This window comes from Emys orbicularis, chromosome 1 (genome assembly GCF_028017835.1).
Source record: "Emys orbicularis isolate rEmyOrb1 chromosome 1, rEmyOrb1.hap1, whole genome shotgun sequence".
NCBI lineage: Eukaryota > Metazoa > Chordata > Testudines > Emydidae > Emys > Emys orbicularis.
Window position 1 is genome coordinate 90,375,612 of NC_088683.1, and position 25,611 is coordinate 90,401,222.

Genomic DNA, 25,611 nt, shown 5'->3' on the forward strand with positions numbered 1-25,611 from the left:
GCTTATTTGTTTTGGGTTTATTCTTATTTTCAGTATTCTTAATGTTCCCCTATCTTGTGCCACTTATTCACATGTTGCCTTAGCAAAATTGTAAAGCTCCAGTTCTGCAAGCTGATCTGTGTAGGCAAACACCAGCACGGAGCTCCTGTTGACTGCAATGGGCTTCCATGCAAGCATAAGGGCTCCCCCACACCCACCAATTTATAGGATCGGGGGCCTGTTTTTGTATGGATATTGTACTCAAATGTCAAACGGGAAGAAGAAAAGTTCTATCTTAAATATTTCTAGAGCTCCCACTGCTTGTTCCCTTGAGTATTATAGTTACTAAGATACTGGAGTTTTCTTGCTTTTTGTATCTTCTACGTTTTAATTTAAAAGTGTAAAATGCTTTATGCCTTGTGGATGCTTGACATTATTACGTCATTGTCTTGTGATTGTTACTTTTTCTATGTATAGTAGCTCAATTTTAGTCTTGAAAATACTGCTTAAGAAGCTGATGTTAACTTTCATATTTTATATACCACTGTTTTGACTGTAATTTGTGTTACTGAAATTGTCACTCCCCAAGTTAAAATCTCTTATGTACTTGCTCCATGTGGATTGTCTCTCTAGATATATTATTTCAACTGACATTTAATAGGGTGTAATTGAAACTGGTAATAAACTATTTTTATAGAACAAAACCCATTTTAGATTTGTCAGATTGTCTACACAAGGATTTATAAAAATATACCAGCAGTATTAACAGACATTAATTTATGAAAACAATCTGCATGCTGAGAGATAAAATTGGCTCACTATCTCTTTTCTCTGCTGACATAGGCTAGGTCTACACTACAGCGGGGGTCCGACCTAAGATACGCAACTTCAGCTACGTGAATACCGTAGCTGAAGTTGCGTATTTTAGGTCAGCTTACCTAGCGGTGAGGACGCGGGAAAGTCGACCGCTGCCGCCGACTCCGCTGCCGCCGACTCCGCTGCCGCCTCCTGCCGAGGTGGATTTCCGGAGTCGACGGCAGAGCGATCAGGGATCGATTTTACCGCGTCTTCACTAGACGCGGTAAGTCGATCCCCGATAGACCGATTGCTACCCGCCGAATCGGCGGGTAGTGAAGACAAAGCCTTAGTCAATGGTTTAACTTTGTGTAGTGCCAAGTTGGGAAGGAGCAGATTTGATTGTGCATACCAGGCCTATTTGTAAATCCTCACTCTTTTTTTAATCATTTTTTGTTAGTATCCTCCCTTACTACTTTCTCCAATCTTTTCAATACAATTACCACATGGAACTGCCACCTCTAGCAGAGAATGCTTCCTCCAGTTTAATTGAAAGCAATTTCATTCATTCTTCCACCTCTCAACAGAGAGACTCTTCCCCACACTTAAGTATGGATAAGGAATTTGAACATGTAAAGGGGAATATGAACAGGAACTTGTTTACTTCATACTTCCAGTGTAGTCAGGTTTTTAAAGATGCCCCTCCCATGTTGTGACTTCAAACACAAAGACCCTGTGCTAGTGGGTTAATACCAGAAAAAGAAACTGACTGTTCTAGTTTCATTGTCCATGCTGAATGAAATACAAAAGTAAGTAATATAAATGGCAAAAAGTAAACTAGACCTAAATTATTTTAGTTTTAACAAGCTTGAGGTAACACATAAGTATTCGTTTAATATTTAATCCCAGTGTCACAGACTTGTTTTACCTTAGTCCTTTGCCCCCATGCCCATTCTGTACCCTGAGATTCTGTGTTGCACATCCTTGGGAGATACAGTTTCTCTGCTTTTGAGCCAAGACCAGTAAATATGTAGTCCTATATGCTGTCCTTCCACAGTGAGAATCCAACAGGGTGCAGCTAAAAAGTTACCAGTATAGCTCTTATGATATTGCTATACTAGTAAAGGGTCAAGTTCTGTGGGGTAGTGAGCACTGCCACCCTGTTGATCTCAGCGGGGATAGAGTGTGCTCAGGACCTTGCATGTTTGGGCCCAAATTTACTTGAGGCATTTCAGAAGTGGAGACACTTAGAAGGGATTAAACTGGAATATATTGTTTCTGCCTATCTGAATTAAATCTTCAGTTACAGAAAAAGCAATATCAGGAAATCAAATACAGTACTATATATTTTTATCTTGGTATCTGCTTGGGGCCTGATTCTGTAGTCCTTTTGCATGTGGAGCACCCATGCAGAATGGCTATAGAATAAGGTCCTGAAGGACTACAGATACCAGCATCTCTTTATTTCAGGCTGTCCTATGATCTATGAGGCATGGTGTTTTTCCGTACTTATCAGGTAGGCAACTGCTTTTCCTTAGGTTGGGGAGTTTAGATATAAGAAATCAGTCTTTATCTTGGCTGACACAACTACAATTTGTAAAATTTGTACAAATTGTATAATTACCGTAACTCAATACACAAGGTTTATATATATTTTTTATAATAAGTAAATTTCTCTAGCTTATTTTCACTAACCCTTCCAACAGAGCATGAATACTCGACACTTTAATACATAAATTACTCTGAAATAATTCTCTACCTCGTTCCTTGGTCTCTCTATTCCTGTTCAGTAGCTGGTTGAACAGGAAATTTCTGCTTCATTGGCATGGTTCCATATCATGAAGTTCAGTTGCTTCAGATGAAATGTATTTACCAATACTTAACTCTTCATACCTAAGTAATTAAGGCCCTGGTCCTGCAAATGCTTACACACATGCCTAACTTCATGCATATGGATAGTCCCATTGAAGCCACAGGGGATACTCATGAGCTTAAAGCTAAATGTTTATAGGACTGGAACCTAAGTAGGCAGCGCCCTTCCTTTCTACAACATGTTTTTTCCAACCAGCACAAGTGGGGTGAAGTATTCAGCAGAAATTAAAAAACTGAAAGGGATTACAAATATAACAATATATTTTAACAATAAATATATTTAACAATAAATTTATAAGAATTATAAATTTAGGGAGTATTGTCACCCAGGTGCGTGTGGGTTGTTTGTTTGTTTTTTCCCACAGTACCCTCACTCACAATTCTAACCTCTGAAAACAAATTACTTAAACTTACTTACCTGCAGGTGATCGAAATGAAATGTAACTTGCATGAAACAGCTAAAATTTTTCAATTTAATCCTAGTTACCTCATTCTTAGATATTGTGTCCCCCGCTTATTTCTATCACTCGTTTTCCATAATTTTGAAAACATCTGCTGTATCACCCCCAAAACATCCTCTCTTCCATTTGGAAAACACAGTGGTACTCTTTAGAGTGGTGGGTGAAATGATACTCCGAATCCATGTAAATATGTCTAAAATGTCAAAGAAGATGGTAGGAACTAAATATACTAAACCACCTCATGAGGCTAGTTGGCCAGAAGGTAATGACTTAGGCCTGGTCTACACTAGGAGTTTGTCGAATTTAGCAGCGTTAAATCAAATTAACTCTGCACCCGTCCACACAACAAAGCTATTTAGTTCGACATAGAGGTCTCTTAAATTCGACTTCTGTACTCCTCCCCAACGAGGGGAGTAGCGCTAAATTCGACATGGCCATGTCGAATTAGGCTAGGTGTGGATGGAAATCAACGGTAATAGCTCCGGGAGCTATCCCACAGTGCACCACTCTGTTGACGCTCTGGACAGCAGTCCGAGCTCGGATGCTCTGACCAGCCACACAGGAAAAGCCCCGGGAAAATTTGAATTCCTTTTCCTGTCTGGCCAGTTTGAATCTCACTTCCTGTTTGGACATCATGGCGAGCTCAGCAGCATTGGCAACGATGCAGAGCTCTCCAGCAGAGATGGCCATGCAATCTCAGAATAGAAAGAGGGCCCCAGCACGGACTGATCGGGAAGTCTTGGATCTGATCGCTGTGTGGGGCGATGAGTCCGGGCTTTCCGAGCTGCGATCGAAAAGACGGAATGCAAAGATCTACGAGAAGATCTCCAAAGCCATGACAGAGAGAGGATACAGCCGGGATGCAACGCAGTGCCGCGTGAAAATCAAGGAGCTGAGACAAGGCTACCAGAAGACCAAAGAGGCAAACGGACGCTCCGGATCCCAGCCCCAGACATCCCGTTTCTACGAGGCACTGCATTCCATCCTAGGTGCGGCCGCCACCACTACCCCACCACTGACCGTGGACTCTGAGGATGGGATATTGTCGACGGCCGGTTCCTCGGACATGTTAGCGGACGGGGAAGATGAGGAAGGAGATGAGGAGGACGAGGCAGTCGACAGCGCTTACAACGCTGATTTCCCAGACAGCCAGGATCTCTTCATCACCCTTACAGAGATCCCCTACCAAATGTCCCCAGGCGTTAACCCGGACCCAGAATCAGGGGAAGGATCAGTCGGTAAGTGTTTTAAACATGTAAATATTTATTTCGAACAGAACAGGAATATTAACAATATTAACAATGGGTTTTTCATGATTAGTTTGCCCTAGGCGCTTAACGTTTCAGTCCTTGGCAGTGCAACTACTGCAAAAAAATCTAACAATGTCCAGTTTATCATGATTGGTTTGCCCTGGGCGCTCTACTGTTTAGTCCTTGCCAGTGCAGCTACAGTAAAATTCGGTCTATATGTCCGGGGATAGAGCTGAAATCCTCATGGGACATCTCCATGAAGCTCTCCTGGAGGTAATTGGAAATCCTTTGCATGAGGTTCCTTGGGAGAGCGGCCTTATTGTGTCCTCCGTAGTAGGAAACGTTTCCGCGCCAGGAGATAAGCAAGTACTCGGGGATCATTGCCTTGCAGAGCATGGTGGCATACGGCCCTGGTCTTTGCAGGCTTTCCCGAAGCATCTTGTCTTTCTCCGTCTCTGAAATCCTCATCAGAGTGATGTCGCTCATGGTGACCTGCTTTGAATTAGGTAGGGGAATGTTAGTATTGGGACTGCTTGCCTGTTCCTTTACAGAACTGTAACCGGCGGTTTACAGCCACGCGGTGGAGGCGGGAGAGGGGCAGCATACAGGGATCTTTCCCTGGGACAGCCGCGAGGGGGTGGGACAGGGGCAGAGTTCATGCTTGCCGGATTGCTGGCAGCAGGAACTGGCATTGCTTTGAACGTGAAAGGAGGCCAGTGCTATTATTAAAGTTTTAAGCAGCCACAAGTCTACGGCTTACCATGTCAGCCTGCTACCCGAATTCCGCTGTCCTGCCCCGCTTGTCTGATCTGCACTGCAAGACCCCAGGCACTGAATGCGAAGGCCGAAAATTCGACCTTCTCCTGAGTGCGCATGTGATAGGTGCTGTGCATGGTCTTGTTCACAGAGAAAGACTATGTTCTTTGTTCACAACTACATTTATCTTTCTGAGGAATTCACTCCCTTTTTCCCATCCCACAGCTGTGACTCTCTCCCGACCTACCCTGGCATCACACTCCCAGAGGCTAGCGCAGATTAGGCGTAGAAAGAAGAGGACACGGGACGACATGTTCTCTGAACTTATGGGCTGCTCCCGAGCCCCGGCAGCACAGCAGACCCAGTGGAGGGAGAACTTGTCCCAAATCCATCGATCACACATTGAACGGGAGGAGAGGTGGCGGCAGGAAGACCAGCAGGTGACTCAAACGCTGCTTGGACTAATGACGGAGCAAACGGACATGCTCCGGCACCTTGTGGATGTTCTGCAGGACCGGAGGCAGGAGGACAGAGCCCCGCTGCAGTCTCTCTCTAACCGCCCTCCCCCGCCACAAAGTCCCAAGAAGGAGGGGCGGCAGAGTCCGTGAAAACTCTCACTCCACCCCTGCAGACTGCTCAAGTAGCAGAAGGCTGTCATTCCCCAAAATTTGATAAGTCCTTTCCTTCCCGCCTCACCCAAGCCCCCGTCCCAGTTTCATCCCCTAAGTGTGTAGTTGCTAATAAAAAATACGTTTCTGTTAATTACTGTTTCCATCATGTTCTTTTAGAGGACAGTCTGTGTGAAGGGGGGGAAGGGGGTTGGTAATTGGACAGGACAGTCACCTTTACCAGGGTACAGATGCGGGGGCAGGTTCAGCAGCAGGTCACACACACATTGCAGTCACTAGGCACCCTGGACAGTCTGGGAGGTGGTTTTCATGTTCTGTGTGTGTGTGTGGGGGGGGGGCTATGTGACTTTGTGGCGGGGGAGGGCGGTTGGAGATCTTATGCAGCAGTCCTTATCCTGGATCACAGAGCCACGCAGCAGGGGATTTGTAACCGTCCTCCCCCTGCCACAAAGTCACATAGCCCCCACACACAGAGTCCCGAACAGGAGGGCTGGCAGGCTCCGTTGAAACAACCAGTGCACCAGTGCGGACCGCTCTAGGAGCAGGAGCCTGTCATTCCTCGAGTTTAGAAGCGTCCTTTGCATCACTACACTACACCTGCTCCCCACCACAGTCTGCGTCCCAGTTTCAACACTTTACCGCGAAAACAGTAATAAAGAAAACGGTGTTCATTAACAAATTTCCAGTGATTTTATTTTTAAACGTGTGTTGGAAGGGGTGGGGAACGGGGTATGTAACTGGAGAGGATAGTGAACATTCACTGGGTAAAGGAACGGGGGCAGGTTCAGCTTCTCTGTACACAAACTTAAAAGTCACAGGTTACCCTGCTCACTGAGGAACCTAGCTTTCAAAGCCTCCCGGATGCACAGCGCGTCCCGCTGGGCTCTTCTAATCGCACGGCTGTCTGGTTGGGCGTAATCAGCAGCCAGGCTATTTGCCTCAACCTCCCACCCCGCCATAAAGGTCTTCCCCCTTGCTCTCACAGAGATTGTGGAGCACACAGCAAGCTGCAATAACAATGGGGATATTGGTTTCGCTGAGATCAGAGCGAGTCAGTAAGCTTCTCCATCTCCCCTTGAGACGTCCAAAAGCACACTCCACCACCATTCTGCACTTGCTCAGCCGGAAGTTGAAGAGTTCTTTTTCACTGTCCAGGGCGCCTGTATAGGGCTTCATGAGCCAGGGCATTAGCGGGTAGGCTGGGTCCCCGAGGATCACTATAGGCATCTCCACATCCCCAAGAGTTATTTTGTGGTCCGGGAAGTAAATACCTTCCTGCAGCCGTCTAAACAGACCAGAGTTCCTGAAAACACGAGCGTCATGAACCTTGCCCGGCCATCCGACGTTGATGTTGGTAAAACGTCCCCTATGGTCCACCAGTGCTTGCAGCACCATTGAAAAGTACCCCTTTCGTTAATGTACTGGCTGGCCTGGTGCTCGGGTCCCAGGATAGGGATGTGAGTTCCATCTATAGCCCCACCGCAGTTTGGGAATCCCATCGCAGCGAAGCCATCTATGATGACCTGCACATTTCCCAGGGTCACTACCTTTGACAGCAGTACCTCAATGATTGCGTTGGCTACTTGCATCACAGCAACCCCCACGGTAGATTTGCCCACGCCAAAGTGGTTCGCGACTGACCGGTAGCTGTCTGGAGTTGCAAGCTTCCAGAGGGCTATGGCCACTCGCTTCTGGACAGTCAGGCTGCTCGCATCCGGGTTTCCTTGCGCTTCAGGGCAGGGGACAGCAACTCACAAAGTCCCCTTCCGCATGCGAAAGTTTCGCAGCCACTGTGATTCATCGCAGACCTGCAGCACTATGCGGTCCCACCAGTCTGTGCTTGTTTCCCGGGCCCACTCTCGTAGTGTAGACATACCCTAAGACAGCCTCCAACTTCATCTCAAAGAGAGGGTATGGAGGAATATTCATTTCTCCACCAGACAAAGGTGAAACAAACTTGAAAAATAATGCACCAGGGAATATTTAAGTGTGTGCAAACATATTGTTTAAATTTATATTCTTATTGGTCACATACCTAGGTCACCACAATATTATTCTTACAATAACTAAGGGTATGTCTACACTACGAGAGTAGTTCCATTTTACTTAAATCGAATATGTGGAATCGATATTACAAAGTCGAATGTGTGTATCCACACTAAGGACAGTAATTCGACTTTGTGAGTCCACACTAACGGATTTAAGAGACCTCTATGTCGAACTAAATAGCTTTGTGTGGACGGGTGCAGAGTTAATTCGATTTAACGCTGCTAAATTCGACATAAACTCCTAGTGAAGACCAGGCCTTAATTTAGAGTTTGTTTTTGGGTGTTCTATGTATGTTAACTGTTACTAGCAAAAAGCAACAGAGGGTCCTGTGGCACCTTTAAGACTAACAGAAGTATTGGGAGCATAAGCTTTCGTGGGTAAGAACCTCACTTCTTCAGATGCAAGTAATGGAAATCTCCAGAGGCAGGTATAAATCAGTATGGCGATAACGAGGTTATTTCAGTCAGGGAGGGTGAGGTGCTCTGCTAGCAATAGAGGTGTGAACACCAAGGGAGGGGAAACTGCTTCTGTAGTTGGATAGCCATTCACAGTCTTTGTTTAATCCTGATCTGATGGTGTCAAATTTGCAAATGAACTGGAGCTCAGCAGTTTCTCTTTGGAGTCTGGTCCTGAAGTTTTTTTGCTGTAAGATGGCTACCTTAACATCTGCTATTGTGTGGCCAGGGAGGTTGAAGTGTTCTCCTACAGGTTTTTGTATGTTGCCATTCCTGATATCTGACTTGTGTCCATTTATCCTCTTGCGTAGTGACTGTCCAGTTTGGCCAATGTACATAGCAGAGGGGCATTGCTGGCACATGATGGCATATATAACATTGGTGGACGTGCAGGTGAATGAGCCGGTGATGTTGTAGCTAATCTGGTTAGGTCCTGTGATGGTGTTGCTGGTGTAGATATGTGGGCAGAGTTGGCATCGAGGTTTGTTGCATGGGTTGGTTCCTGAGTTAGAGTTGTTATGGTGCGGTGCGTGGTTGCTGGTGAGAATATGCTTAAGGTTGGCGGGTTGTCTGTGGGCGAGGACTGGCCTGCCTCCCAAGGTCTGTGAAAGTGAGGGATCATTGTCCAGGATGGGTTGTAGATCACTGATGATGCGTTGGAGAGGTTTAAGCTGAGGACTGTAGGTGATGGCCAGTGGAGTTCTGTTGGTTTCTTTTTGGGGCCTGTCTTGTAGCAGGAGGCTTCTGGGTACACGTCTGGCTCTGTTGATTTGTTTCTTTATTTCCTTGTGTGGGTATCGTAGTTTTGAGAATGCTTGGTGCAGATCTTGTAGGTGTTGGTCTCTGTCTGAGGGGTTGGAGCAGATGCGGTTGTACCTCAGTGCTTGGCTGTAGACGATGGATCATGTGGTGTGTCCGGGGTGGAAGCTGGAGGCATGAAGGTAGGCATAGCGGTCAGTTGGTTTTCGGTATAGGGTGGTGTTAACGTGGCCATTGCTTATTTGTACTGTGGTGTCTAGGAAGTGGACCTCCCGTGTAGATTGATCCAGGCTGAGGTTGATGATGGGGTGGAAGCTGTTGAAATCATGGTGGAATTCTTCCAGGGTCTCCTTCCCAGGGGTCCAGATGATGAAGATGTCATCAATGTAGCGTAGGTAGAGAAGGGGCGTGAGTGGACGAGAGCTGAGGAAGCATTGTTCCAGGTCAGCCATAAAGATGTTGGCATATTGTGGGGCCATGCGGGTGCCCATAGCGGTGCCACTGGTCTGGAGGTATATATTGTCACCAAATTTGAAATAATTGTGCGTGAGGATAAAGTCACAGAGCTCAGCAATAAGTTGTGCTGTGTTATCATCAGGGATACTGACAGCTTGTATTCCATAAACCCATCCTGGACAATGATCCCTCACTTTCACAGACCTTGGGAGGCAGGCCAGTCCTCGCCCACAGACAACCCGCCAACCTTAAGCATATTCTCACCAGCAACCACGCACCGCACCATAACAACTCTAACTCTGGAACCAACCCATGCAACAAACCTCGATGCCAACTCTGCCCACATATCTACACCAGCAACACCATCACAGGACCTAACCAGATTAGCTACAACATCACCGGCTCATTCACCTGCACGTCCACCAATGTTATATATGCCATCATGTGCCAGCAATGCCCCTCTGCTATGTACATTGGCCAAACTGGACAGTCACTACGCAAGAGGATAAATGGACACAAGTCAGATATCAGGAATGGCAACATACAAAAACCTGTAGGAGAACACTTCAACCTCCCTGGCCACACAATAACAGATGTTAAGGTAGCCATCTTACAGCAAAAAAACTTCAGGACCAGACTCCAAAGAGAAACTGCTGAGCTCCAGTTCATTTGCAAATTTGACACCATCAGATCAGGATTAAACAAAGACTGTGAATGGCTATCCAACTACAGAAGCAGTTTCTCCTCCCTTGGTGTTCACACCTCTACTGCTAGCAGAGCACCTCACCCTCCTTGATTGAAATAACCTCGTTATCTCCATACTGATTTATACCTGCCTCTGGAGATTTCCATTACTTGCATCTGAAGAAGTGAGGTTCTTACCCACGAAAGCTTCTGCTCCCAATACTTCTGTTAGTCTTAAAGGTGCCACAGGACCCTCTGTTGCTTTTTACAGATTCAGACTAACACGGCTACCCCTCTGATACTTGTTACTAGCAATTAATTTCTCCTTGTGTTCCATCTTTCTCTAATTTCTTACTGCAGGTAGGGAACAAGATGTATGTATGTCTCTCTCCCTGTTTCAGTATAAGTTTCTTGTCCTATTCCTCCAATAGCACACCCAGCAGCAAAAAGATATTCGTATTAATGGTTTGTGCTGCTGGACGGTAGTGTTTTCTTGGCGTCTCTGGCAGCAGTTGTTTGTAATTAACTACCTCAGTTAAGTGAGGAAATTATAGTACAGTAATATATAGTACAGGTGAAAATGAACTTTATTGGAAACCAGACTCTTGCATCTCTTAAATTGATTCACCATGCAGAAGCACTAATTCTAAAGCAAAGCATAGAAAAAGCAGTTTCTCCACTTTCCGTGCAGCAGCTGATGAACTCATTAACACATTAGAACAGAAAGTGTTAATAACATCAGCAGTTGTTTCAGGTAAAACACTGAATTTTGAGCGTGGGTTTTGGCAGGTACAGTGAGAGAGCAAGAACTCGTTTTTAAAATGTCTTCAGTGTAAATATACTTTTATACTGTTGATAATTTGAGATCTTAGGCAGGTTTTCTCTTTTAAGAAAAAAATTAAACTTTACTCTTCCATTTTAAAATATAAATTTCCCATAGCTGGCTTTGTGTTCTGTGTTTTTAATAATATGAACTAATGTAAACTAACCATTTTCAGTACCTTCCATTAACAGAAATGGAAAGAATTGTGATTTTTTTTTTCCCCTTCACATTTGTAGGCGAACGTGATAGCATATAGTTGGGACAATGGAGTCCATGCTGAATAAGTTGAAAAGTACCGTTACAAAGGTAACAGCTGATGTCACCAGTGCGGTCATGGGAAATCCTGTTACCAGGGAATTTGATGTTGGCCGACATATTGCCAGTGGTGGCAATGGGCTTGCTTGGAAGATCTTTAATGGAACTAAAAAGTCAACAAAACAGGTGAGATCTCAGGTGAAGGCCTGTGGTTACATTAAAATCATACTTGAGGAATGATAACAATTGCATCTTTTGTTAGGAAAGGTTTAGAAGAACATTTTGTTTGGTAAACTGTTGCTAGTGTTACAACAACACTTCGTGAAGTCAAACGAAGACAGAAAAGGTATCCAAATGTGTTAATTGATTTAAGGTTCCCGCTGCTCATTTAATCACAACAGACTGGCACAATTTAGTTTCTGGGTCAATAGAAATTGAGCAGTAAGAAATGTTAGGCATGAGGTATGTTGACCAAAAGTATGTGGGGGATGGCCTCATGCTAACTGCCTTCACCATGCCTGTTTCAGGTCATTGCTGTTAACCCCTCATTCCTGTAAACACTATATTCACTCAGAGGCGGCAGGTTTGTATAATTTTTGGTGGTGCCCAGAATGGGTCCAAGTCCCGCCCCACCCCCACAGCTGCCTTGTAAGCCGATATATTTTTTTTTAAATAATGTAAAAATGGACTGGAAACTGTAAGCATTTAACAGTTTCCCTCTATTGCACAATATCACTATTGTAAGAAAAATTATTTAACTAAGAATATCAATGTTATTAATACTCTTTTGAATATGGAAACAACCAAGCGCTCTTCGATCAATAACCCTCAAAATACAATTACAGTGCTTAATAGATGGAATAACTGTTCTATTTCTTTAAATTGCAACAGATGCGGCTGTGGGGGCATGGGGAAAGGCAATATGGATATGGCTGTGGGGGCATGAGCTATGGCACTATGGGTATCTTTCACCTGGTTAATAAGCCACTCCAGACAGGGAATTAAGCTTAGGTACATTTTTCAAGTTTTGATTGGGTCTTCTCACAGTAGAGTCTGCATGATTTGGCTCCAAATGTGGTAAAGTAAACCCTGACTAATGTTTCTGCAAACTATTTTGTCACTGATAAGGCTAAAAGTACACTGCCAGTTCCATGTTACAAGCATTTTATTGCGTGATGATTAGTTGTATTTGACTAGTAGTGACATGATTATCAGTAGTTCATATTTTGGCCAGTCATCACGTCAGCATTCAATCTGATGCTGCAAAACAAAACTAATCAGTGAGGTAAGTACTTTGTGTGTGAAAGGGCTTCCAACAATTATTTTCATATAAGAATAATTTCTTGAAGGATGTCTTTTTCCAGATGTTTGTGAGGAATTATACTCTTTGGTAGACTCCTTCCAAACATTGCTAAGATATACAGTGAAGTGCAAGATCTATTATGGTTATGATATTGCATGCTATCTGTTCATTACTAATCTATTTTATTCCTTTGTTCTGCCAGTCCACCCTTCTGACAACTTGTGAGTGGCTGTTTGTCATCTGTGCCAGTGACATCACTAACTTCCCCAAAATGTTACATGAGTGTCCTGTTTCAAATAGCTCCAATTTTTTTGTAAGCAGTATCAGCATTCCTTTCTTTCCGCCACAAATAGGTATTCAGTATTCAAATATAGATTCTTTGGCCATCTGGGTACAGATTTACTTTGCAGCATTTTACATAGTTTAAAATCCTTTGCACAGAACTCTTGAGTTTTCATATGGGAGAAGCAGAACTGATCGAAAGTCTCTTGTTCCCTGGATAAGTGGAAGTAAGGTATATTGTGGAAGTGGGTGAGATAGGATTATGCTTTGAACTGTGTTGACCTACCTCGGCTCTCAGTTTAAGTCAGTGGGAGTTTGTCTCTTAACACTCAGCGCTCTTGAAAATCTCATCACTGGCGTCTGGAAGGTGAATGCTTTTAGAAATGGTATTGTGGCACTCTAAGTGGAGGAAACTTGTTACTGCCCTCTGGATCTGCTGTCTGTCCTGGTTTACAAGGATGTTTATATTTTAATATTTGATTATCAGGTTTTTGCTTGCTTGGTGTCTGGTTTACACAAATAAATGTGCGAGATAATATATGTACGCATGTATGAATATTTGGGTATATGTATTATGAATTGTCCTATGTAGTACGTACGTACATACATACATACATACATACATACAAAAAATTATTTAGGCCCCAGCGTTTTTTTTGTTTTTGTTCAGTCCATTTTGGGATTTGTTGTTTACTTACTCCATATTGCCTTGAACATCTTTTTCTTTCTCTATCTAATCTAATCTAATCTAGTTTTTTCTGGCCTAAGGAAGCACTAGTTCCCTCCCCCTTCTTAAAATGCATTCAGGAAGGCACAGATAGGGATGGGGGCACTTGAGAGAACTTTCTTACCAAACCACCTCCTCCATCTCAAGGGTTAGCAAAATGTGTAATGAGATGATCATCTGGGCACTAGAATCCCTGCTACACTTGGTTTCTGTTCCTCGTTCAGAGAATCCGTTAACTCTCACAATCTTGTTGGAATCAAAATTTATTTATTTAACTAGTCGAGTGAGGAAGGGAGATTAGTTTCAGAATAATCACAGTTGAATGAGGCTATTACTAAAACAACCTGGAAGGAAATGTAATTTAAAAAAGACTCCAGTTTTAAAAAAGACTTGTGAAAGAATGGGAGGATGGGGCATCTCTTTTGGAAAAAGAACAGATGAGTATTGGAATACTAACCTGTGTCTTAAGTAGAGAAGTCTCTTTAATTGAGGTTCCAGAAAATCTTAGTAGCACATCATGTAGTCACATGCTGGGTATGTGTTCAGTTACTGAATGGAATGATTTGCCAAATTATATCTATTACACCCCCAAAAAAGTACATTGATTAAAAGAATATTAGTAAAGTTGCAAAGTCAAGCACTTGAAAGTTAGGAAATGCCAGAATTAAGGTGGCCTGTACAACTGAAATCAGGTCACCATGTGTATATGCATTGTGATACATTCTTTAATTACATTATGGCATACTGTTTTTTCTCACAAGACCCCTGCCTCATTCAGTGCATAGGATGGACAGTTCAGACTTAGAGTAGATAATCAATATTTTTTTCCTCCTCATTGTTCAATGTGTGGCCCTAGCCCTTATTCACTGCGTGCTATTCAAACCTTTCTCTGAAGACAGAAATATTAATTTCCTCATAGACTTCTTTGGCACTCGTCACGGTCATAGCTGAGTGCTTCATAAAGAGTAAGGAGTTTATTTTCACAACACCCCTCTGAGATGAGACTGTATAATTATCGCCATTTACAGATAGAGAACTGAGGCACAGTGAGATTAAGGTCAAAAGTATCCACTAATTTTGGACGCCCAATTTGAGGGACCTAGAATCTGATTTTTTTTTTTCCAGAGTCTTTAGCATTATATAGCATGTTATGTTCAAAGCACAGTCCCACCAACTTCAATTGTGTCCAAGTGCTCAAAACTTCTGCCGCTAGATTCTGGGGTGTCAACTCAAACATTGAGAAAATGCGAAACACGCAATTAGTGCCCACTAGTGAAAAGTTTGGTTTAAGTGACCTGCACAGCAACGTATAGGAACTGGCAAAGTCAGTGGTAGAATAACATTCTCTAGGGCAGCATTCAACTGCCCTAACAGTGAGACCATCCTTTCTCTTCCTGCAATCCCTTGTCATTCTCTACATACCTTCCAACTTTCAGAACAAATGAAGCAGGGGTCCCACAGTCAAGGCTTCTTCACTACACAGTCCTGATTCATCCTCAGAGAGGGTTCATCCTGTACACTGAATGAGGCAGGGGTCCTGTGGGGGAAGAAAAAATAGCATGTTATCATGTAATTAAAAATAACAGGAGTACTTGTGGCACCTTAGAGACTAACAAATTTATTAGAGCATAAGCTTTCGTGGGCTACAACCCACTTCTTCGGATGCATCTGAAGAAGTGGGTTGTAGCCCACGAAAGCTTATGCTCTAATAAATTTGTTAGTCTCTAAGGTGCCACAAGTACTCCTGTTATTTTTGCGGATACAGACTAACACGGCTGCTACTCTGAAACATGTAATTAAAGACTATCATGCATAAGTGTGGGGGTGGGGGCAAATTAGAAGCACTTTATATTCATGGGCAGTCTTAATTCTGGCATTTCCTAACTTTTGAATGCTTGACTTTGCAACCTTAATTTAGTGTTTTATATGTAATTTCCAAGGTTTTTAAAAAAATGAACTGAAAGAACAAATTCAGTCATGTGGGTCGTCAGCAGGGTTGTGACCTTTAGCTCCACCGCACAGAACTCTGCCTCTTGAGCAAAAGGAGTAATTTATAGCTGTAGTAGGTTACTGCTCGGGGAATTCTGTGCCAAAAAAATTAAAAATTCTGTGCACAGTATTTTAAAATTCTGCATATTTTATTAGTCAAAATAACACAAAATAAACATGCCAGTTTCAATTATTTTGGTAATTTATTTCAAAATACCCGCCAACAAGTATGTCTGTAGCAATACAGACAACAAAAAAGATTCAGGAAACGTTTTTTGACAAATAGATTCCTTACTAGGCATATTAATAAAGAACTTTGAGTAATAATTCTTTAGACTACAATACAGAAATGTATTTCCTGCATCCCTCAGAAGCAGTACAAAGGCTTGGGGGAGTCTGGGGTAATGGAGGAGCTGAGGGAGATAGAAGTAATTGCTGGGAAAGAGCCTGGGTGTGAACTGAGAGGGTTGTTATGTATGGGTGGTAGAAGTATGGAACGTTTCGTTGTTTGGTTTTTTGAGCGGGGGGAATGAGGAGATCGATTGTTAGGGTGCCTTCCCCATGCTGACCCCTAGCCTCTCTGAGGTAGGCACATCTGCCACTGTCCCCATGTGTCCCCCCCCACTTAGCCAGCCCCTTCCCCAATCCCCATGTGGCCCTGCACCCCCACTCAGCCACCTCCTCCCCCGTCCCATTCGCGTACGCCCCTCCAGTAGCCCCATGTATCCCCGTGTACCCCACGTATCCCTTGCCTCTTGACCTGGCCCCATGGGCAGAGCTCTGTGAGGAACGCAGACTTTTCTCTTCCCTATTCACAGCTCAGGCTGCTCCCGACTTGGATCATCTGCTCTCTGTCCTGACACCACAACGGCCCCTGCTCAGGGAAAGGCGTAACTGCAGCACTTCTCATCAAAATGCATTATCTGCTAAGGAAAACAAATTCTGTGTGGCACATGACTTCTGCGCGTGCACAATGGCACAGAATTCCCCTAGGAGTCGTTCTCTCTTCTGTGTGGATGACCTCTAGACCAGGGGTTCTCAACATTTATCTTTCTGAGGCCCCCCCAGCATGCTATAAAACCTCCACGGCCCACCAGTGTCACAACAATTGATTTTCTGCATATAAAAGCCAGGATCAGCATTAGGGGGTAGCAAACAGGCCAATTGCTTGGGGCCCCATGCCATAGGGAGCCTCATGAAGCTAAGCTGGTCAGGCTTCAGCTTCAGCCCCAGGTGGTGGGGCTTAGGGCTTCAGGCCCATGCAGTGGGGCTTCGGCTTTCTGCTCTGGGCCCCAGTGAGTCTGCTGGCCCTGCTTGACAGACCCCCTGAAACCTGCTTGCGGCCCCGCAGGGGGCCCCAGGCCCCTGGTTGAGAACCACTGCTCTAGAGGGGGATAGAAAACTTTGCCATTGGATTTCACATGCATAAGAGAATGGTGAGACTTGGGTTCCATTCCAGGCTTTGGAGGAAGGGTGTGTGCTCCAGTGGGCACAGATTCTTCTGCCCATTCCCCTCAAGTGTCATCTCTTTTGCCCTATCCCTTCCAACCTGTCTCTTTCCCAGTCCTGTCTCTTTCCCACACCAGGCTCCTCTTCCGGTCTCATTCGCTTCACTGAGCCAGTCCCACTTTCCACAGGCTTCTCATCCCCACTCCAGTCTTCTTGCCCTATCAATCCCTAGTTTCACCCCTCTGGACTCCTCACAGTTCCAGCACATTGCCCACCCAGTCCTAATTTTCCCTCCTCCCAGCTCTCCATCTGATTGTCTATCTCCCCAGTTAACTCCTCTCTCCCCAAGTTCCCTATCCCCTCTGGCTTCCTGTCCGTTTTCCACCCTGGGCTCCTCATCCACTCTCAGCATTTATCCACCCATCTCTTTGTCCCAGTCTACTTGCCGAGCCAGTTTGAGACTAGAACCCTACTGAGAGGAATTTAATCTACCATCTCCATCCCCTCGTGCCCCCCCACTTCTCCCCCCCCCCCCCGCCTTATCCCAGTCTACTCAGTAGGTCCTGCTCTTGTAATCTCTGCATCTGAATCAAGCACCTTCCTCCTCCAAACTGCCTGAGACCAGGAGGGAACTCGTTAAGAGCACAGGAGAGAGACGCTTCCTGTTCTCGGTTCTGGTGCCTGTGCCTGGACCTGAACATGGACCTAGCAGGGCCTGCAGCAGCCCAGAGCTACAGTTGCAGGGAGAATCTTGTATTCTTCCCCAGGTTATTGGTGCATTTGGCACATAATCTTAAATTTTCTTTTCTTTCAAAATATTTTCAGGTCACCTATGGGCTTACTAATATGTCTGTGTGAAGAGAAGCGTTTTCTAGAGGCCTGTGGTTCAGCAAAATATTTTTGCCTAATATTTCCTCTTCTCTACTAGAATATCTGGGGGTTGACTTTGCTTGAGTCGTTGTGCCAATGCTGTTACGTTATGTCTTCAAAAATCAATTTCCATTATGAAATTTAAAGAACTCTGGACAAAGAGTGCTTCATTTTAAATAAGTAATAAAAACAAATTTAGCACTTTAATGTGCATCCAGACATAAACAAAGCTGTGCTCATGTGCAGTCTGCAATTAATGTGATTATACACCACTTTGTGTAATGAAGGGGTTAGATTAAAATGCAGATTGAAAGCAAAATGCCATAAAGTTCAGGTTTTTTATTTCCCCCCTCCCTCCCTCCCATGAATCTTTAAAATATTCACAGTTGTCTTCGTCTCCATGCTATGGTAGAAACAACAGTTGCAGATCTAAAACTGTAATAGTTTTTATTATTGTAAAGAAACTTCCTTATTGGTTTAGGAGAGAACTCCTCTGTGTGCGTTTGGTTTTTTTGTGTGTTTAAGACAGAGAGGGGACATGATAGCAGTTTTCAGGCATCTAAAAGGGTGTCATGAGGAGGAGGGAGAAAACTAGTTCACCTTAGCCTCTAAGGATAGAACAAGAAGCAATGGGCTTAAACTAGGTTGGACATCAGGAAAAAGTTCCTAACTGTCAGGGTGGTTAAACACTGGAATAAACTGCCTAGGGAGGTTGTGGAATCTCCATCTCTGGAGATATTTAAGAGTAGGTTAGATAAATGTCTATCCGGGATGGTCTAGACAGTATTTGGTCCTGCCATGAGGGCAGGGGACTGGACTCGATGACCTCTCGAGGGCCCTTCCAGTCCTAGAATCTATGAACCTATGTTCCTGTAAAGTTGTATAAAGATAAATGTTTTCTATAGCGTTTCAGCAAAGAAATTATGTAAGACTGCAACAAGTATTGACTTATTTTGGCAATCAGAGAATACCCAAAATATTATGGACAATTCCTTCTTTACCTTTTAAAACACATTTGTTGTTACTACTTCAAAATATTAATGCTCAGATAATGTTAAAGGCATCATTAAACAGGCAAAAAAATCCCAGAAATGTTGTACTGGTTTGTGTGGAGATCCAGGTGTCAGTCACTAGTCGTCTTATATATGTTCACACTTGGCTGTGTGCTGGAAAATGGCACACATCTATTTATTTTATTGTATTTACTTATATTTAAAAATATTGGGTAAAAATCAACATACAAGAAAAGAAAAAACAAATATTTAACATTAGTATTTACAATTTGTTAAAGTGAAGTCCTCAACAAACACTTTGAACAATTTTCAAGACAATTACTTGTCAAATTTCAGTGAAATCTTCCAGAAGAAGAGTATCTGGCATAGAAGCTGAATTTTTATGAAGCAGTTATACAGCAGCCAAAAAAAAATCTTAGAAATTATTATTTTAATGTGTTGGACTGGGTTTCTTTCCATTTACTGCTTGTATACTGCTTGTCTCTTAAAAATTAAGTCATCATGCAACTACCCTGGGAGATTTAACTTAAAATGACCCTTATAAAATATTTGGCAACTACATTAGAGTCTTTCTGTGGGGACTTAAAACATATCCATCTTCTATTGTAAGTTGTTTTTGCCTTTGCTGCATCACTTCTAGCCTGTAGGCTGCTTTATTACTTTTCCTAATATGGTTATAAGAATAAAAGACAGATTGCCAGTTTTGCTTGACAGTAAATTCTTTAATGCCTTTAATTCTTTTTCTCTGAAGGCTCTCTGGTAAAAGCTGGTCATCTTCCTGGATTATCATCCCCTTTGTTGGTTTTTTTTTTCTCCTTTCTTTAAATATCGTTTCCCAAGCACCTAAACTGATTACCTTCTCTCTAATGGCTTGCATTCTAGATTAGATAGACATCTTAGTTACTTAAATGATGGGCCTAGAATAAGTATCTGAACTCCTTGGAAACTTCTGAAGCCATTTGTTTTCCCCACTCTCGCCTCTTATTTGTTGCTGGTTGGAAAGAAGATTGGCATTGGTTTTTAACTCTGCCATAATCACTGAAGTTTTTGTGAATTACAGAATTTTATATTAGAGAGAGGAGTCTTCTTTTAAGGAATGATCCATCTCTGTGTCATGGTGTCTATTATTTAGACGTATACTTGACATAACTTGAATTTCCTGTTGCTTATATTTTCTCATTTAATTTTTAATAACCAATTGAAGTCTTCCATTCACCTTTGCTAAATGCAGAAATTCTTATAACAGGAAGAGAAAGTAATATCAAAGAATTGTATTTTTATTTGGGGCCTAGACTGACCATTAAATAAAATTCAGTTTATAATTTCTTTTGTGATTAACTGATGTTATTCCAGTGTCTGACCAAATTTCAGTGAAGTCTGTTATATTTTGCTTACCTACATGTTTATTTAATTGTATAACTGCATAAAATATACCATTCACTTCCTATCCCTAAACTATTGTATAGCAATCATGGTGCCTTTCCAATGGTTATTGCATGTTGGTAGTGGATGAAATTGTCCCTGAATGTATATAGGATATAATCCTTTAAGTTAGGCACTTTACAAATATATAAGATGATAGGCTCCTGTTCATTTTTAACTTTTCATTTTGAGTCCACGAAAAGGACTATATGAATAACTTGCTATTATAATTCCAGATCTACTAGCTGCCCACATACCCCTGCCCTTCTCATCACTTATACATTGTGTTCTTTTTAATACAACCTGACCATGTTTCATTTTTACATACAGATAGTTATAGTGTGACATATACAACTGAAAAAAAAAACCCTAAGTTCTGAGCTCAATTAGACTGGACAGTTGCTGGGTAACTGAACCTGTGCAGTGTGATGATTGGAGGTGAGGGGGCTCTATAAGTCAGCGTCTCTGTGTATCTGTGTTCTCATTGATACATCTTGAAGTAAAATAACTACTGTATTTTATATAACAAATTCCCACAGAGTTTAAAACTTCGTCTGAGTAGCCTATTATAAAAATGCAATAAATAAAACCATTACACATTTTTTCCTGTGTAACATCTCCCCCCCCCCCCCCCTGGGAGATGTCTCAAGTACCTCCAGACATATGCATACCGCAGTTTGGGAACCCCTGATTTAGAGGAATGTCTTGTACCGCTTTTGTGAAGGGGTTAATTGCTTTGATCAGCTATGAGAAACTCAAGTGTCTTTGGTCTTCATTCTGAATGACACTAAGGGTATTTCTACACTACGGGATTAATCCGAATTTACAGAATTCAAATTTTGGAAACAGATTGTATAAAGTCGAATGTATGCGGCCACACTAAGCACATTAATTCGGCGGTGTGCGTCCATGTACTGGGGCTAGCGTCGATTTCCGGAGCGTTGCACTGTGGGTAGTTATCCCATAGCTATCCCATAGTTCCCGCAGTCTCCCCCGCCCATTGGAATTCTGGGTTGAGATCCCAGTGCCTGATGGGGAAAAAACATTGTCGCAGGTGGTTCTGGGTACAGCCTTACCCCTCCCTCCGTGAAAGCAACGGCAGACAACCATTTCATGCCTTTTTTCTTGGGTGAACACTGCAGACTTCATACCACGGCAAGCATGGAGCCCGCTCAGCTGAAGACAGCAGTCATGAACATCGTAAACACCTCGCGCATTCTCGTGCAGTTTATGCTGAACCAGGACCAGAAAAATGAGGCGAGGAGGAGGCGGCGACGGCAGCGCAGCGACAAGAGTGATGTGGACATGGACACAGAATTCTCTCAAACCGCGGGCCCCGGTGCTTTGGAGATCATGTTGTTAATGGGGCAGGTTCTATCCATGGAACGCCGATTCTGGGCCCGGGAAACAAGCACAGACTGGTGGGACCGCATAGTGTTGCAGGTGTGGGACAATTCCCAGTGGCTGCGAAACTTTTGCATGCGTAAGGGCACTTTCATGGAACTTTGTGACTTGCTGTCCCCTGCCCTGAAGCACCAGAATACCAAGATGAGAGCAGCCCTCACAGTTGAGAAGCGAGTGGCAATAGCCCTGTGGAAGCTTGCCACGCCAGACAGCTACCGGTCAGTCGGGAATCAATTTGGAGTGGGCAAATCTACTGTGGGGGCTGCTGTGATGCAAGTAGCCAAAGCAATCACTGAGCTGCTGCTACGAAAGGTAGTGACTCAGGGAATCCCATTGCAGCAAAGCCATCCACTATGACCTGCACATTTCCCAAACTGTGGTGGGGCGATAGATGGAACCCATATCCCTATCTTGGCACCGGAGCACCAGGGTACCCAGTACATAAATCGCAAGGGGTACTTTTCAATGGTGCTGCAAGCACTGGTGGATCACAAGGGACGTTTCACCAACATCAATATGGGCTGGCCGGGAAGGGTTCATGATGCTCGCGTCTTCAGGAACAGTACTCTGTTTAAACGGCTGCAGCAAGGGACTTACTTCCCGGACCAGAAAATAACCATTGGGGATGTTGAAATGCCAATCGTTTTTCTTGGGGACCCAGCCTACCCCTTAATGCCATGGCTCATGAAGCCATAGACAGGCAGCCTGGACAGGAGTCGGGAGCTGTTCAACTATAGGCTGAGCAAGTGCAGAATGGTGGTAGAATGTGCATTTGGACGTTTAAAAGGTCGCTGGCGATCGTTACTGACTCGCTCAGACCTCAGCCAAACCAATATCCCCATTGTTATTGCTGTTTGCTGTGTGCTCCACAATCTCTGTGAAAGTAAGGGGGAGACCTTTATGGCAGGGTGGGAGGCTGAGGCAAATCGCCTGGCTGCTGATTACACGCAGCCAGACACCACGGCGATTAGAAGAGCACACCAGGAAGCGCTGTGCATCAGAGAAGCTTTGAAAACCAGTTTCATGACTGGCCAGGCTACAGTGTGAAATTTGTTTGTTTCTCCTTGATGAAAACCCGCCCCCTTTATTGACTCATTCTCTGTAAGGAACCCACCCTCCCCCTTCGATCACAGCTTGCTTTCAAAGGAAATAAAGTCACTATCATTTAAAAATCATTTATTCTGTATTAATTGATTATAAAAAGAGGGAGAGAACCCGGGTGGGGTTTGGGAGGAGGATCGGCGGGAAGGAAAAGGCCATTAAAAAAAAAGGTTTAAAAAAATTACAGCCTTTTGCTTGGGCTGTCCACTGGGGTGGAATGGGAGGGTGCACGGAGCCTCCCCCCCTGCGTTCTTACACGTCTGGGTGAGGAGGCTATGGAACATGGGGAGGGAGGTTATACAGGGGCTGTAGCGGCACTCTGTTATCCTGCTGCCATTCCTGAAGCTCCACCAGACACCGGAGCATGTCTGTTTGCTCACGCAGCAGCCCCAGCGTTGCATCCTGCCTCCTCTGATCTTCCTGCCACCACCTCTCATCTCGAGCGTCCCTCCTGTCCTCACGTTGGTCCCTCCTGTCCTCGCGTTGGTCCCTCCTGTCCTCGCGTTCACTGGCATCTTTCCTATACTTTGAAACCGTGTCCTTCCACTCATTCAGATGAGCTCTTTCACTGCGTGTGGATTCCATGATTTCCGCGAACATCTCGTCTCGCGTCGTCTTTTTCCGACGCCTTAGCTAAGATAGCCTTCGGGACGGAGGAGGGAGGCTTGAAAAATTTGCAGCTGCTGGAGGGAGGGAAAAAAGAGAATTTTTTTAAAAGATACATTTTACAGAACAATGCTTATACTCTTTCACGGTTACCAACACTATTCACGTTACATAGCACATGTGATTTCTGTGCAAGGTCGCATTTTGCCTCTTAATATTGAGTGCCTGTGGCTTTGCTGCTAGAGATCACAGACGCAGGTCCGGGCAACAGAATTCGGCTTGCATGCGGCCATGGTAAGCCATTGTCTTTCGGCTTCTGCGCCCTCCTTTCCCACGTACCAAGCAAAGCCCGTTGAGTGCTGCGGTTTTCCTGTTAACCTTCAGCAGCAGAAAAGAAACTAACCCCCCCCCAATCCAATTCTCTGGATGATCGCTTTACCCCTCCCCCCACCGCGTGGCTGGTATCAGGGAAGATCCCTGCTAGCCAAATGCGAAAAGCTCAGGGCCAATTCCCTCCCCCCACCCCCTGCGCTTGGTTAACTGCAGGGAAGGATTTCTTTTCAGCCACAGGCAAACAGCCCAGTAGGAACGGCCACCTCTGTCCCCTTAATTAAATTCCCGTATTTCAACCAGGTTACCATGAGCGATATCACTCTCCTGAGGATTACGCAGTGAGATAAAGAACGGATGTTGCTTGAATGCCAGCAAACACCGGGACCATACGCCGCCAGGCTTTGTCATGCAATGATACCAGATTACTTGCTACTAGCATGGCGTGGTCAAGTGTCCTACCATGGAGGACGGAATAAGGCTGCACTGCCCAGAAACCTTGTGGAAAGGCTTTTGGAATACCTCCAGGAGAGCTTCATGGAGATGTCCCTAGAGCAGTGTTTTTCAACCACTGTTCCGCGGCACACTAGTGTGCCGCGAGATGTTGCCTGGTGTGCCGTGGGAAAAAAATATTAAACCATGCTTGAATGTCGGAACTGGTTACTAAAATTTTTGAATCCCACCACTGATGTTAAGGACTATAAATAGCTCAGAATATCAGCTTTGTGTTCAGCCAAACAGGCCCAGGTTGCGCACTGAATAAAGTATTTTATAATTTTTCATATTTCTGTTTACTTACTATTTCATAATAAAGTAATTATAAAATACTTTCTTTGTGTTTATTTGATTCCTATTCAAGAGAATTACTTTATATATAGTCAATATAGGCACAGAGTTAAATTTTTTAACATTTTCTAATGGTGGTGTGCCTCGTGATTTTTTTCATGAAACAAGTGTGCCTTTGCCCAAAAAAAGGTTGAAAAACACTGCCCTAGAGGATTTCCGCTCCATCCCCAGACATGTTAACAGACTTTTCCAGTAGCTGTACTGGCCGCGAATGCATCCCAAGTCCTCAGGGCAAAGTAATAATTAAAAAACGCTTGCTTTTAAAACAAGTTTTATATTTTAAAAGGTAAACTCACCTGAGGTCCTTTCCATTGGGTCATGGTCTTGGATACTGGCTTGGGAGGGTACTTCAGTCAGGCTGAGAAAAAGATCCTGGCTGTTGGGGAGAACGGAGCGCTGTGTGCTCTCCTCCTCCTCCTCCTTCCCCATCCGCAGAATCCTCAGGTGTGGCTGATGAGATTACCCCCGCCTCGGAATCCACGGTCAGAGGTGGGGTAGTGGTGGCGGCCCCCCCTAGAATTACATGCAGCTCGGCGTAGAAGCGGCATGTCCGCGGCTCTGACCCGGAGCGACCGTTTGCCTCCTTTGTTTTTTGATAGGCTTGTCTGAGCTCCTTGACTTTCACGCGGCACTGATCTGAGTCCCTATTGTGGCCTTTCTCCATCATGCCCTTGGAGATTTTTTCAAAAGTTTTGGCATTTCTTCTTTTCGAACGAAGTTCTGCTAGCACTGAATCCTCTCCCCATATAGCGATCAGATCCAGTACCTCCCGTACGGTCCATGCTGGTGCTCTTTTTCGATTATCGGCCTGCATGGTTACCTGTGCTGATGAGCTATCTGTGGTCACCTGTGCTCTCCACGCTGGGCAAACAGGAAATAAAATTCAAATGTTCGCGGGGCTTTTCCTGTCTACCTGGCCAGTGCATCCGAGTTCAGATTGCTGTCCAGAGCGGTCACAATGGTGCACTGTGGGATAGCTCCCGGAGGCCAATACCATCGAATTGTGGCCACACTAACCCTAATTCGAAATGACAATATCGATTTTG

At 44.2% G+C, this 25,611-nt stretch overlaps 1 protein-coding gene across 1 annotated transcript in view; it reads left to right on the forward strand.

Moving 5' to 3' along the window:
• Positions 1 to 11,232: 11,232 nt before the first annotated feature.
• Positions 11,233 to 25,611, forward strand: part of SCYL2 (SCY1 like pseudokinase 2) — a 54,868-nt gene continuing 40,489 nt past the window's right edge. Inside the window, exon 1 of the mRNA XM_065408091.1 lies at positions 11,233 to 11,409. Coding sequence (XP_065264163.1) covers positions 11,233 to 11,409 — 177 coding nt within the window. The remainder of the gene's footprint in view (positions 11,410 to 25,611) is intronic.